The sequence below is a fragment of the Mesoplodon mirus genome (genome assembly GCF_964341445.2).
Source record: "Mesoplodon mirus genome assembly, chromosome: 7".
NCBI classification, from domain to species: Eukaryota; Metazoa; Chordata; class Mammalia; order Artiodactyla; family Ziphiidae; genus Mesoplodon; species Mesoplodon mirus.
Window position 1 is genome coordinate 111,649,802 of NC_138983.1, and position 16,366 is coordinate 111,666,167.

The 16,366-nt window shown below is 34.1% G+C and overlaps 1 protein-coding gene across 1 annotated transcript in view; it reads left to right on the forward strand.

The window, feature by feature from the left end:
• Window positions 1-16,366, forward strand: part of DYNC2H1 (dynein cytoplasmic 2 heavy chain 1) — a 400,170-nt gene that overhangs the window by 51,866 nt on the left and 331,938 nt on the right. Inside the window, exons 29-36 of the mRNA XM_082626481.1 lie at window positions 1,303-1,415; window positions 3,408-3,527; window positions 6,764-6,914; window positions 8,631-8,836; window positions 10,032-10,214; window positions 10,771-10,953; window positions 12,624-12,847; window positions 13,622-13,737. Coding sequence (XP_082482607.1) covers window positions 1,303-1,415; window positions 3,408-3,527; window positions 6,764-6,914; window positions 8,631-8,836; window positions 10,032-10,214; window positions 10,771-10,953; window positions 12,624-12,847; window positions 13,622-13,737 — 1,296 coding nt within the window. The remainder of the gene's footprint in view (window positions 1-1,302; window positions 1,416-3,407; window positions 3,528-6,763; window positions 6,915-8,630; window positions 8,837-10,031; window positions 10,215-10,770; window positions 10,954-12,623; window positions 12,848-13,621; window positions 13,738-16,366) is intronic.

Sequence of the window (16,366 nt, forward strand, 5' to 3'; positions counted from 1 at the left end):
AATAAGTGTAGAGTAATAGTGCCATATGCTTCGATGTTGTTGAATCATTTTAGTTGGGTAATTGCGTTCGGAATTGGTTTGCTACAAACACAATGATTATTATTTTCTTGAAATATTATTTGTTGGAAAAGAGCTGTATTTTTCAAATTAACTTTAAGAAGTAAAAAATTTTCATCATCTTCACTTGCAGTCAGGGATTAACAAACTGTAGGCCCACAGGCCAAATCTGACTAGCTCTCTGTTTTTTGTTTTTTGTTTTTTTTTTTTTTTTTTTTTTGCTGTACGCGGGCCTCTCACTGCTGTGGCCTCTCCCGTTGCGGAGCACAGGCTCCGGACACACAGGCTCCGCGGCCATGGCTCGCGGGCCCAGCCGCTCCGCGGCATGTGGGATCTTCCGGGATCGGGGCACGAACCCGTGTCCCCTGCATCGGCAGGCGGACTCTCAACCACTGCGCCACCAGGGAAGCCCTGTTTTTTGTTTTTAAATAAGGTTTTGTTGGAAGGAATACAGCCATGTCCATTATTGTCTGTAGCTGCTTTTGCTCTACAAGCAGAGTTGAGTAATTGACACTGAGACCTTATGACCTATAAAAACCTAAGATATTTACTCTCTGGTGCTTTACAGAAGTATTTATTAACCACTGTATATCTGAAGCTTTAGAGTGCTTATATCTGTAACTGTGATTTTGCCTGTGGAAGATAGTAGAAAGAGCTCTTGGAATCAGAAAACTTGCTTTCAAGCTCTACCTCTACTATTTATTAGTTATTAATTTACCTCTCTGAAATCTAGTTTCTTTCTTTAAATTGTAAATAATAACTTATAGGGTTTTTCTAAAGATCAAAATTAGGTCATGTGTTTTTTTATATACTATAAAGTGAGTGCAAATTTTGGGGAAGGGAAGTCTTGTTTGCTCTCCCCCTTTCCTATTATCTTTTTGTCTCATATAATGTAAGTGGAATCATTGGTACGTATTCTCATGCACTCATTTGTGCCTGTTTTTCTTGACTCATCATAATGGTTTCAAGATACCTAAAACTATATTTTATTCCTTTTTATTGCTTAAAATAGTCAATTGTTCAAATATACCACAGTTTCTCTATTCACCTGATGGGCATTCGGTTGTTTCCAGTTTTGGGTTATGAAAAGCTGTTCTATTTCATTATATAACTGAATTAATATAATTCTAATATATTCTATATTATGAAGTATACTTTATATATTATGTGGTAATCAGATATACTGTCTAATAATTATGTCTTTAATAAAGCTTTTGCATATAAATTGTTGCTTTTGTAATATAGGCATTAACAGTGTGTGCTTTGATGAGGAATCAAAACATATAACTGCAATGAAATCTTTAGAGGGAGAAGTTGTACCTTTTAAAAACAAAGTTCTTCTGTCAAATAATGTAGAGGTAAGTGATTCTTTTTCAAGTGTGAAAATATAAAGAATTAACGATATGAACTTTGTATCAAAATTAATTCAGTCAATTTGTAGAGTAAGTTGGTTAATTTAGACCTTCTGGAAACTTATATCTTAAAAAATAATTTGTTTTGTTTGGTTCAGAATGATTTGATATTAAAGAGAATATGTATTTTTAGTCTTTGGAAGGCAGCATGTAATTTTGAAAACAACTTTTGCTTTGGAGTCAAGAAGACTTGGATATTAATTGTAGCTCCACAACTTATTAGCTATATAACTTAAAGTCTCAGTTTTCTTAACTGTAAAGTGGGAGTCCTACTAGCAAAGACTTTCTATTGAAAATTAAATGAGATAATTGGCTTTAGGTACACTATAGTGTTTGGAACATAACTACTCAATAAATCTTTGTTCTTTTTTTTTTTCCTTTAAAATCTGAGTTGTATGAGATGATTTAAGTGAACAAGTAAACTTGAAACTAGTGCATTTATAGTACAACTATTGATTAATTGGTTCTGCAGGACTAGAAGTGAACTGTCAAAAGCCTATTACAGTTATACAGCTAAAGCCAACAGCAATAGGATGTAACGCATTGAATTGTAATTTTTAAGTTCTAAAGGTGTCTTTCAACTGCAAGTCAGGGCCATGCCTTACCATGCATGTATCTGTACAGTTTAGTAAAAAGTCCATTCCTGGTTAGGCCTCAACATTTTATTGGATGTTGAGTATATAAATCAAGTGGTTGAAAGGATAGAAGTTTTGCTAAGTAGCTCCCATATTTGGTGAAGAGATTTGTTGTTTTTGCTGTTGTTTTCCTTCTTGTGATTTTATTAGGACTGGATGAACAGAGAGAGAAAGAGCTTTTAGCAGCTGGGGTAGTGCAGCGCTCCGGGAGCTCTTGTGATGATTAACAGAGTAGGTGTCTGCTGCCTTGCACTGAGAGTTTCTTATTCTTTAGCTGCAGTGGCTTTTGAACTGGGCAAAAGTGTGTGCTATTTTTAATACTGGAAAGTACTCTAAAGATAAACAGTAAAAAGCTAGAACTGGGCTTCCCTGGTGGCACAGTGGTTGAGAGTCCGCCTGCTGATGCAGGGGACACGGGTTCATGCCCCGGTCCGGGAAGATCCCATGTGCCGCGAAGCAGCTGGGCCCGTGAGCCATGGCCGCTGAGCCTGTGTGTCCGGAGCCTGTGCTCCGCAACGGGAGAGGCTGCAGCGATGAGAGGCCCGCGTACCGCAAAGAAGAAAAAAAAAAAAAAAAAAAAAAAAAGCTAGAACTTAAAATAGGTAATGATGAAAAGCTATTTAAGATTGTAGTTTTTGCTCTTATATTTTATTGCAAATGATACAGTTTTTAAAAGTTAAGTAGTGATTCTTAAATATTCATGCTATTTTTATCAATCATCATTATTATTTTAACTTTAGTTTAAACTTTTATTATTTTATCTATAATCAAATGAGTGAAAAATGTATTGTTTTGACCTTGAAACAGAATTAGTTTCGTTTGAAGAGGGATCTTAACTCCTTAAATAATATGGTTCACCTTAATGAAGCAATCCCTTCCTATGGTTACAGCCTTCTGAATATAAGATCATCAGGGTAGTGTGAGTCAGGGGACTTAGCTAGTCATTGTGACTCTAATTTATTGGCCCAGCTATCTAGTTTGATTTATCATAATGATGAAATGAATGGGTTAGTTTTTAAATGTTCATGTTTTTTTGGTTTGTATAGTTGGTGATAGTGATAACTAACTACAAATTTTTGAGTTTTCACACTTAACATTATCCCAAGAGGCAAAAAAATAGTTTTCTTCATTTAAATCATTTAATAATAAAAAATTATATACCATACAACACATTTTGGGAGTGTGAGAGTCAATAAGAAATTATAACCTTCCTCCTAAAATAAAAGAATAGAGTCATTAGCTTGTGTTTTTGTTTTATGACTTGTGTAATAAGAAATAATATATTTTCTAATTTTATTTTCAGACATGGTTAAATGATTTAGCCTTGGAAATGAAGCAAACTTTGAAAGAGTTGTTGACGGAATGTGTTACTGCTGGACGAAGTTCTCAAGGTGCAATTGACCCATCCTTTTTCCCTTCACAGGTAAGGGGGCTTGTGTCTAGAGTACAGGTAGCCATGGTGTCACTGGAAGATCCCTGACCTAGAGGTCAGGAGGCTTAGACAACTGGGATCTTTGTTTTCTCTTTATTTAACAGTTAACATTGACTAATTGCTTAATTTCTGAGTCTCAGTCCCTCAGCTGTTAAATGTGAGGGAGGAGCAGCACGATTGTGAAATTCTCTTCTAGCTCCATTAGTTTGCCATAATTCAGATGCTTTCAAGCAGAAGGCCTGCTGAGATCTAAGCTACCCAGGCCATTGGGGAGTGGAACTGGGAAGCAGAATTAGTCATGTATTAGTTTCCTGGTTCCAGATGATTAGTCCATCATTGATGGAGAGGCACAGGATCTATAACATTGTCTCCCACCCTTCCCATGGACTCATTTAGGAGGTTGGAGCTGGTGGGAATTTAGTAGTGTTAGTGTAGGTCTGAAACAGTCACAGTACTGAACTAGAACTTTGGCAGGGAAGAAGAGCTCTAGGTTTCATGGTTGTTATAGAGATTGCTGCAGGTCAGTGTTCATAGGAACTCATTCCTGAAACACTGGATGCTAGATATGTGTCTTACAAAACTTGTTCTGGACCTTATTAAAGTGTAGCACTAAGACTTGGGTTAAATATCCTGCCTTGTTCAGGATTAGTTTGTTTTTCTTTTTTGTGGTACGCGGGCCTCTCACTGTTGTGTCCTCTCCCGTTGTGGAGCACAGGCTCCGGACGCGCAGGCTCAGCGGCCGTGGCTCACGGGCCCAGCCGCTCTGCGGCGTGTGGGATCTTCCCGGACCGGGGCACGAACCCATGTCCCCTGCATCGGCAGGCAGACTCTCAACCACTGTGCCACCAGGGAAGCCCTCAGGATTAGTTTTATTGCTGGTTGAGACTAACACTACGGAGGTAGGATATCAGGAACTTTAGTTCTTAGGGACTATGAAAGGCAGGCATTGAGATGTTCTATGATTTCTCACAGGAAAATTTACCTATTTTTTGCTTTTCAGATTAAAACATATAGTAGCTTTTGGAACAGGGTTTTATGTTGGTTCTTTTAAAGCATGAGAAATTAAATAGGAAACTTGGAACATTTTGGATTCTTAGCCATTTTATCACTCATATCATTTTGTATCTTTTAGCTGTTTAAGTCAAACTAAAATATGTCTAAAAAATCTTGTTAAGTTCTTAGAGAAAAATAAAAGTAGTCATTGATGAATAATAATGCCATTGCAAAGTCAGAGTTAAAATGCTTTATTATATCTGGAAATGTTTCCTAGTACTCTGTCAACTTCCACGTAGGATTTAAATTGACTTAGAGTAAAAGACACAATATTAAAAAATATACAAAAGTAAGAATTGAATAATAATTAGATTGAGGAAATGACAGTTATATCAGGAGATATACTGGGAGCTACAGGCTAAAGAATGTTGCTGGATTTAAGCCTGAAACTTAGTTCTGGCTCTGAGCAGTCAAGTAAAAATATGAACTACTAAACATGTATACAGTTCATAATCTATCAAAACAAAGAATTCTAGTTTATTAGCAGTTAATGTTAAGAAAAATTTATCTCAAGAGCATTTATGTAAAGGGATTGAATAGTATAACTGGTTACATGAATGTCTGGTACAGGTTACTGTGTACTATTAATTCAGTTCTCTAAAAACATCTTTGTAAATACCTGAAATAATGTAGAGAAAGCACTTTCTGGTCTGGGAAGGAGGCAGCATGATAAAGTAGAAAAAATCTGACAGACCTTGGTTCAAATCCTACCTTTTCCAGTTATACTTTGAGTGATTCTTTTTGACACTTAGTTAAGAGGGTATAATAATACCTCCATGGCAACTCATTTTGAAGGTTAAATTATATAATGTTTGCAGAGCACCCTTAGCGACCGTTACATTTTAGACAATGTTAGTGTTTGTCCAGGTATTTTAATGGTAATGTGACACGAGAATTAGTTAAGACTGTACTTGAGTATCATTTCTGTTAGCCTCTCATAGAAATCGTATAGCAGACTGTTAAAAATTGAGATATTGATGTGCATTATTATTAAAATTTATTTATAATACAGAAATTCAGTAGTATTGCCTGAGTGGAAATCCATACATATGAATATTAGTTTCAAGGTGGCAAGTGAAGATTTTCATATGAAAATTAAAAAGCAAAGTCTTTTCTCACAAAGCAGATTAGGATCTGTTTAAACGCTTCACCATATACTTGATTAAAGAAGCTGGTGAGTTTTGTACTACAAAGTATGAGAGGTGACTTTGCCCTGCAAAGTTACTAATTGGCTTTCTCTTTTGTTAAAGAACTTAATGTGGTATTTGTACAATGTTCTAAGAGCAAACAGCAGCTTAGCCTGCTATATTAAGTATTAAAATTATATACAGATAATGAATTAATCTGATAAATAGAGGCATTTGATGATATTTTCTGGATGCTAAAAGGTATATATAAGAAAAAACCAATCTGTTCAGTAGTTAATTGGTCAGTAGGTTTAGTGTTTTTATACGATGATGGATCATGTCTTTAGTTTAAAGGAGGATATTGGTTTTCCTTGTTCATCTAAGAACTGTATCAACGTATTTTAATACAAGTTTACAAAATCTGGTGTTTAAATGTATCATCTGCTTTATCAGTAACCTTGCTGTATTGATAATATTATAGAAATCCTCTCAAACGGCATTAATATTTCATGTTTTATGTAAACGTGAAGTTGATCTGTATTTAGTTTCTGTTTATGGGTATTAGACTGAAAGATTAAGACAGACTTTAATTTAGGATAAAATTGGTGTTTCGAAATTGTAGACTTCAGTAGTATACTGAGAGATTATTTTGGAATGCTAGAAGATTACTCTTTTTATGAAATAGAATGCATCATACTCTGATATCTTTGCATCTTACTGGTTAAAAAGAAGCCATTTATAAGGAGAGTCATGGGAAGAAAGTACAAAGCACTTAGGTTATAATAAGCTTGGTGGGCTCTAAGACCCAAAAATAGGCCTATAGGAGAATAGTAAAAGATGAGCTCTGAGAAGTAAGCTTGGGCTGCATCACACATGCTTTTTCTACAAATGTATTGCTCTATTAATATCTGAGATTCCAGTAAGACATTCAGGTAGAGAGGTCCAATATGTAATTGGAAATTTGGAAAAAGGTATCTTTCCTTAAATTTATAAAATATTTCTAAGTAAATTCAGCTTTGACAAATAATTTTTCTCTTTATTCATTAGATATTATGTTTGGCAGAGCAGATTAAATTCACTGAAGATGTAGAAAATGCCATCAAAGATCATAGTCTTCATCAGATTGAAACACAACTGGTGAATAAGTTAGAGTACTATACTAACATTGATACAAGTTCTGAGGATCCAGGGAATACTGGTATGGGAAAATATTCCATTTTCTGCCTACTTTTGGGTTATTTGAACATTTTTTTAGTATTCTATCTTAATTTATCTATTGTGCTTTTGTCTGTGAATCAATCATCTATGTGTCTATTTTGGAGGTTACTTTAGGAATTACAATATACATACTTTTATATTGTACTTAGAATCAATAATTTACTATTTTAAGTGGAATGTAGAAATCTTACCACCATATGGGTTTCTTTATCCTCCCCTTTTTATTTTGTTTTCAATTCATATAGATATCTATATGCATTGAAAACTCCATGAGATTATAATTTTTTTCTTTAATCGTCAAATGTATTTTAAAGGATCTGAGAATAGTCTATTATATTTATCTAGATGCTTACCATTTCTGTTGCCCATCCTTCATCCTGATGCTCAAAGTTTCCTTCTGCTGTCATTTTCTTTCTTTGAAGAATTTTCTTTAGTGTTTCTTTTAGAGCCCGTTTGCTGACTATGAATCTTATAGATTTCCTTCTCTTGAGAATGTCTTCATTTCACCTTTATTATTGTCTTTTCTGATGTGAGTTGATTTTTTGGGTTCTTTTCATGTTGAATGATTTTGGATTGTATCCTGGACATTTTGAATATTGTGTTATAAGAGTCTGAGTCTTACTTAAATTTGCTAGATAATGTTGATATTTTTCTGTTAGCAAGTGATCTTGTTGGGTTCAGGCCACAAGTTTCAGCCAGCTTTCTGTGGGTTGCGGTTCCAATGTCTGTTCTGTCTTTGCTATACTATTGAGATCTTCCCCACATGTGTGCCACCTAGTGGCCAGTTATCAAAGTCTTTGGTTTAATGTTTAGGATGAGGTCTGCACAGCTCAGGTTGAGCTTAAGATTTCATAAAGTTTATAGGGTCGTTTTCCCAATCTTCTCCCCTTCCATGGTCTTAGCAGTGATTTTGTGGTTCCCTTGGGCTCCTCTTTTGGTCCTCTGGCCAGAAAGCTGGAGTTTCATGTACTGTACTCTCCTTCACACTTTCTGTGACTGCGCCCATGTCTTGGACCAGTTGATGGGAGAAAAGAGAGGAAAAGAGCAATTTGAATTAGTCCCACTGTCTTGGGATCATAGCTCCTCTGATTTCAGAGGACAGTTCCCTTCCTTCAGAGTTTTAGGCATTTCTGGGTCTCAGCTGCCAGCGCTGAGGCTCCTTTTCTGCTTTTCAAGTCTGAGTTAAAAGCCTTCTCCTGGACCTCTCTCTGTCTACACCAGTATGGGTTTCTGGCAGCATTGAATCCAGGCTCATGGATATAAGAGAGGAAAAAGAAAAAGAAAAAAGGTAAATTTACCACTGGTTTGGTGACACTTCTAATTCTGCCCTTCCCCAATTTGCCTGATACTTTTTACTTTTTTCAGAGTCCTAAATAGCAGTTCAATGTATGTTGTCCGTGTTTTATAGCTGCATTCAGAGGGAGAGACAGGCTGAGTGTGTTTACTCCCTTGCATAAGGAACCAGAACCCTGGTTTCATTGAATTTTGATATCTTAGTTTTCACACACACAATTCTTCTTGGTGGATTTGACATTCTTTTGACTTGCATGATGTATATTACTATATTATTCAAATGTACCATGAAATTACCATTTAAATTCATTTATTGAGAAATCATATGTGTGTGTGTGTATAAAATCATAAAGTACATAAATCACAGGCTAACATTTTCCCCAATTATTTTAATTGTATACAGAATCTGGCATTCTGGAGCTTAAACTTAAAGCACTTATTCTTGATATTATTCATAATATTGATGTCGTGAAGCAGTTAAACCAAGTTCAAGTTCATACAACTGAAGACTGGGCTTGGAAAAAACAAATTAGATTCTATATGAAAAGCAATCATACATGTTACGTTCAAATGGTGGATTCTGAACTTCAATATACTTATGAGTACCAGGTATGACTTGTGGCAGAAATGTTTAATTTTTCCAGTAAGAAATTATTTACTTTAAAGGAAATTTGCTATTGGATGAAAGAGTTATTTTTATTTTAGCTATAACTTTTAAGATTTTTTTTTGTGTTATTGTCTTCTATTTCATCATAATTAAAAAGATGTTATAGTGGAAAAAATTCTATATACAAAAAAAGTTAATAATGGCAGTGTTGTGCTGAATTCTCTAAATGTACCTTTTCTTAGAGCAGCATTTATTTATACAGATTGAAATATAGCTTTAATCTAAAGAGAATTGAATATTAGTCAACCTCAATGGAAACAATTCGGTTTGTGCCTCCTTTTACAAGGCCAAAATTAGTGCAATTGTTAATATGTCAAAGTATGTTTGTTAAATATTCTGTTTGTAAGGTAAAAGAATTTTCAAGCAAACAACCTAGCTCATGTAACCTGTTCTCAAAAAATCCAGCTGTGTTCTCTCTGCCTTTTTCCATTATAGTGAATCAATCTTAAGGATATATTTGACATTTATGTTAATAAGCATATGTCAGGAGAGTTGCCAGTTGGCTCTTTCAAAAAGGAAATGTATTTTGAGACCCAAATCTGTCCACCTAAATTAAAGAAAACCTCTATAAAATGAAGCTTGAATTGGACTCTATTTCCGCTAAAATTTAGTAGAAATTTTGAGAATTATTTGATAGGTTGATTATTAATTTCATAAGGAATTTTTCCAATTAATTATACTTTGAGGTTTCCAAAGTAGTTCTGATTTTTGAAGATTGTAAGATTCCAGGAAGTAATTTACATGAATTTAAAAATACAAAATAGGATGATTATTGTACATAATTATATTGAATTGTATTGGAAAGTGTATAATTGTATACAGTTTCTGGATTTGTCTGCCTTAGAGTTATATCTTTATTACATTATCAAGAACTTGAGAGACTATTTGGAAAACCTGACAGTATGTCAATTGAGGATAGAATAAAATACATGCTTGAGAAATAAGTAAGTTTAATTCTAGTTTGTGCTTTAGAAAGTTTCTTGAATTCCAAAAAAAATTTTGTATATTTTTTCTATGTTAACAACCTTAAACTATTTTTTGCCTTTTTAACTTGAATCGCTATTTAACTACACTATATAATATTTGTACATATTGTATAGAATATGAATATTTGAAATTTATATTTCCCTTGTGTAGGGTAATGCTCCCAAGCTGGTTTACACTCCACTGACAGACAAGTGCTACTTAACTCTCACTCAAGCCATGAAGATGGGACTTGGAGGAAATCCTTATGGACCAGCTGGAACTGGAAAAACTGAATCAGTAAAGGCTTTAGGTGGACTTCTTGGAAGACAAGTTTTAGTTTTTAATTGTGATGAGGTAGAATAAATAATTATTAAATGATATAATAGAGTCTTAGATGTTTGGAATAGTTTTCACATACTTACATATGAAATGCTCTATTTTAAAATCACTCTTCTTTTAAATCACTTGAAAGTGGATTTTATTTGAGAAGTAAAATGGAGAGAGGTTGCACATAGTATAGTCCAAAAACTTTTCTAAAGAGAACTATTACATAGAAATAATTTTAAACACAGAATGAAGCTTTAAGTTAGAGTAGAGGAAAAATCTTAAATTCTTATTAAGTTTTTCAAAACATTATGTGTATTTTGACTTAAAGAATAACTGAAACAAAATCTTATACTTGTTTAGTTCTGTGTACTTTTCAGAACACTTTCACATGAATTATTTTGTTTACTCCTTGAAACCATCCTAGGTTTTGAAAGAGTAGCTATTTAATCTCTGCTTAAAGAAGAACTAAAGAGGCATAGATGGGTGAAATGATTACCTTCTCACTAAATTACATAAAGTATTAAATTATTATTAGAGATTTTAATCATTTTTATTGAATATAATTTTTATTGTTATTTTTAAGGGCATCGATGTGAAGTCAATGGGACGAATATTTGTTGGTTTGGTGAAGTGTGGGGCCTGGGGTTGTTTTGATGAATTCAATAGACTAGAAGAATCTGTACTGTCAGCAGTTTCTATGCAAATCCAGACAATTCAAGATGCTTTGAAGAATCATAGAACTGTATGTGAACTGCTTGGCAAGGAGGTATAGCATATATTGGGAATTTAAACAATTAAACTATTTTATAAGACTTTGTGTTACTCATACTCAGGCAAATAGTCTATCTTTATTTCTCCTGGCACCTCTGTTTCTAATTTGTGACCAGTGTGTTAAACCTTTTTACCTGTGAATTGTCTCTGAGTTTCTCACCCTTTTTGGGTCCCATTTCCACCATTCATCTTCAAACTTTTGATATTGAATAATCCAGTTATAATAATATTTGCTAACATTTATCAAACACTCTATGCCACCCTGCTTAGTGCTTTTATGCATTGTTTCATTTAGTACTAATAACAGTCCTTTGAGTTAGGTACTATTATATTTTTTTAACTTTATGGATGAGGAAACTAGGGCGTGATATGTTAAACGTAAGAAGTGGAGCTGGAAATTGAACCTACGTCTGTCTAATTCTGAAATTCATGTTTTTAATCACTATTCTATGTGAATCTTAAAACAATAAATACTTAACTATTCTTCTGTTGCTCACTCCCCATAGGAGGTATACGTTCATGTCATTAGAACTTAAACTTATTTGTATATAAAACATAGATTTCTCTATATAATGTGTAATGGTGAATACACTGAAAGTTGAAAGAACTGTGAAATTATCCTCTTCCCCATAATAACATTTTCCCAATACAAATTTTTCAGGGTAGACCAAGAAAGTAGGACCACTTCTAACTTGCCTGTACTTACGTGATGTTTCAACTCTTTCTTAACAAAGAAAAGAGAAATTCTTCAGTTTGTACCTCTCTGTCATCAAAATTTATTTTCTTCCCTGTTCATTTTTTTGTCATTTCCTCCTCTTAGAAAGAAAAATTGTCCTTTTTCCCAACTCAAACTAATTTTTCCATCTATACTTTGGAATCTGCTTCGCAGGGACCTTCTCTTTAGAGTTATCTCTGTCCTTCTACTCATTTCTCATTGGCTTTTAAACATAATCACATATTTTCCTTCTTAATAATATATAATATTATATTAGATATAATGATACTGTAATATAATGTTTAGTATAATTAAAACATAAGCAAACCTTCCCTTAATTCATCTTTCCTTCCAACCACACTTTTTGTTTTCTTTCCTTTATAGCCAGGTTTTTTACTCTAGGTATTTCTACTTCCTAATTGCCCATTCATTGTTTACACATTATAATTCTGCTTTTCTATTCTTAGTGCTTTGTTGAAAATGCTCCTATTAGATACTCTCATGATGTTTTTCTCTTTGCTGTTATAGCATTTATTAACTATGATTGCTTCTTTCAAATATTCAATAGACTATAAACTCCAGAAGGGCATAAAGTATTACTGACTTTAGTTCAGAGTTGTGTTGTCTCTGTGTACTTAGCAAAGTGCCTAACACAAGGAAGGCTTTTAGTAAACATATGTTAAATGAATGAATAGACATTCAAACTAGTTACCGTCACTTAAACTTTCCGCCTCAAAAAACTGATTATAAAGAGCCTCTATAAAGTAGTGTAGTTCTTAAGGAGTTTATTATATGTTGAATAAGGAGATGTTTAGCACACTAGTGGTTGCTTTCTGCTAAGGTATAAGATATATGTGTAGAAATATGTCACAATAAAACTTCTATTTGCAATATGTTTTATAGTTATAGTTTCAAGTATTTGATGCCTATGTTTTAAATTAATATTCCAGGTAGAAATAAATTCTAATTCTGGAATTTTTATCACTATGAATCCTGCTGGAAAAGGTTATGGAGGAAGACAAAAACTGCCTGATAATCTTAAACAGCTTTTCAGGCCAGTAGCCATGTCTTGTCCAGACAATGAGCTTATTGCAGAAGTTATTCTCTATTCAGAAGGCTTTAAAGATGCTAAGGTGTTGGGCAGAAAATTGGTAGCTATCTTCAATCTATCCAGGTGAGTTTTCCTGTTTTAAATATTTTAATATTTTGTAGTTCCATGATTGATCAGGGTTATTAATGACCATTTTCCACATTTGTCCAATTTACCTATTCAGTGATTTTCATATTGGTGATTTTCATAAGTACAATTTTGTATTGTACTCAAGGTGTTGGTAAGAAAGATTTTAGTTTGAATAACAGAAACATCTGGCTCAAAACTGCTTGTTTTTCATAAATACTATTAATTCAATTTCACTTTTTTTCTGCAAAATATTTTTATTGGAGTACTCCAGCTAAATGATACTTACTAAAGTAATTTACCAGCTGACCACGCAAAGCCTACTGTTCTTTGGAGGGAATCTTTCACAATTTTTTTTTTTTTATGTCTGATTTCTAGTAATAGAGATTGACTTTTAGCTTCTTTGGGCAACCTAGAATTCTGGTCCATATTACTTAAGAGATAGTGAGAACTAGAGTGTCAGAGATTGAGAGCAAGATGGATTGATTAAAGACTTTAGGAATAAAAGTAACAGATGGTTATCATTTAGTGTCTTCATTAAGATGATAGCCAGTTTGTGAAAGGTTTATCCTGATCCTTGAGAACCATCCATCTTTAACATTTTACTTGAGTGATTATTTTGTGTTGCTTAGTTCCTTTTTATAAACTAATGTAATATTAGGACTTATTTCTATGTTGTAGTAGTTAGATTCTATATTTCTTTTAATATGATTACAAAAATAATTTCTTATAGCTATTTGATCATTTATGATTCCCATGTCTTTACCTAAGAGAACTTTTGACACCTCAGCAACATTATGACTGGGGTTTGAGAGCTTTGAAGACAGTTCTGAGAGGAAGTGGAAATCTTCTTAGACAGCTGAAGAAAACTAGCGTTAAACAAAAAGGTATGATTCATTATGCCAATTATAATCTTATTTTTTAAAATAAGTTTTAATTTAGTATAGTTTTAGATTTATATAAGTTATACACATAGTATAGAGGGTTTCTGAATATTACATTCTCGCAGATTCTCCTGTTGTTAACATCTTACATTAGTATTGTACATTTATTGAAACTAATGAACCAACATTGATTCATAATTTTTTAATAAAGTCCATAATTTATTGAGATTTTTCCTAATTTTTACCTATGTCTCATCATAACTTTTAAACATGCATTAAATATTTAATAGTTGTGGTATATAGAGGACTAGTCTAGTCCACATGTGCTCAATCTTTAACAGGCATTAGAGTCACCTAGAGGCTTGTTAAAACACAGATTGTTGGACCCCACGCCCAAAGTTCATGAATTGGTAGGTCTGGAATAGAATCTGAAAATTTGTCTAGTCTTAAAACAAGAACAGAAACCTTAGAAACACATGGAGATTTTCTCTTTCAAAGACAGTATACCAAACAAAATTCCCTTTTACTTTTTTTTTTTGAATTTTTAAATTTAATTTTATTTATTTTTTATACAGCAGGTTCTTATTAGTCATCAATTTTATACACATCAGTGTATACATGTCAATCCCAATCTCCCAATTCATCACACCACGACCTCCACCACTGCCCCCAGCCGCTTTCCCCCCTTGGTGTCCATACGTTTGTTCTCTACATCTCTGTCTCAACTTCTGCCCTGCAAACCGCTTCATCTGTACCATTTTTCTAGGTTCCATATATATGTGTTAATATACGATATTTGCTTTTCTCTTTCTGACATACTTCACTCTGTATGACAGTCTCCATATCCATCCACATCTCTACAAATGACCCAATTTAGTTCCTTTTTATGACTGAGTAATATTCCATTGTATATATGTACCACAGCTTATTTATCCATTCGTCTTTTTTTTTTATTAGTTTCTGCTTTATAACAAAGTGAATCAGTCATACATATACATCTGTTCCCACATCCCTTCCCTCATGCATCTCCCTCCCTCCCACCCTCCCCATCCCACCCCTCCAGGCGGTCACAAAGCACCGAGCTGATCTCCCTGTGCTATGCGGCTGCTTCCCACTAGCTATCTACCTCACGTTTGGTAGTGTATATATGTCCATGCCGCTCTTTCACTTTGTCACAGCTTACCCTTCCCCCTCCCCATATCCTCAAGTCCATTCTCAAGTAGGTCTGTGTCTTTATTCCCGTTTTACCGCTAGGTTCTTCATGACATTTTTTTTTTTAATTCCATATATATGTGTTAGCATACGGTATTTGTCTTTCTCTTTCTGACTTACTTCACTCTGTATGACAGACTCTAGGTCTATCCACCTCATTACAAATAGCTCAGTTTCGTTTCTTTTTATGGCTGAGTAATATTCCATTGTATATATGTGCCACATCTTCTTTATCCATTCATCCGATGATGGACACTTAGGTTGTTTCCAGCTCCGGGCTATTGTGAATAGAGCTGCAATGAACATTTTGGTACATGTCTCTTTTTGAATTATGGTTTTCTCAGGGTATATGCCTAGTAGTGGGATTGCTGGGTCATATGGTAGTTCTATTTGTAGTTTTTTAAGGAACCTCCATACTGTTCTCCATAGTGGCTGTACCAATTCACATTCCCACCAGCAGTGCCAGAGTGTTCCCTTTTCTCCACACCCTCTCCAGCATTTATTGTTTCTAGATTTCTTGATGATGGCCATTCTGACTGGTGTGAGATGATATCTCATTGTAGTTTTGATTTGCATTTCTCTAATGATTAATGATGTTGAGCATTCTTTCATGTGTTTGTTGACAGTCTGTATATCTTCTTTGGAGAAATGCCTATTTAAGTCTTCTGCCCATTTTTGGATTGGGTTGTTTGTTTTTTGCTATTGAGCTGCATGAGCTGCTTATAAATTTTGGAGATTAATCCTTTGTCAGTTGCTTCATTTGCAAATATTTTCTCCCATTCTGAGGGTTGTCTTTTGGTCTTGTTTATGGTTTCCTTTGCTGTGCAAAAGCTTTGAAGTTTCATTAGGTCCCATTTGTTTATCTTTGTTTTTATTTCCATTTCTCTAGGAGGTGGGTCCAAAAGGATCTTGCTGTGATTTATGTCATAGAGTGTTCTACCTATATTTTCCTCTAAGAGTTTGATAGTTTCTGGCCTTACATTTAAGTCTGTAATCCATTTTGAGCTTATTTTTGTGTATGGTGTTAGGGAATGATCTAATCTCATACTTTTACATGTCCCTGTCCAGTTTTCCCAGCACCACTTATTGAAGAGACTGTCTTTTCTCCATTGAATATCCTTGCCTCCTTTGTCATAGATTAACTGACCATAGGTGCATGGGTTTATCTCTGGACTTTCTATGTTCCATTGATCTATGTTTCTGTTTCTGTGCCAGTACCATATTGTCTTGATTACTGTGGCTTTGTAGTATAGTCTGAAGTCAGGGAGTCTGATTCCTCCAGCTCCACTTTTTTCCCTCAAGACTGCTTTGGCTATTCGGGGTCTTTTGTGTCTCCATACAAATTTTAAGATTTTTTGTTCTAGTTCTGTAAAAAATGCCATTGGTAATTTGATAGGGATTGCATTGAGTCTGTAGATTG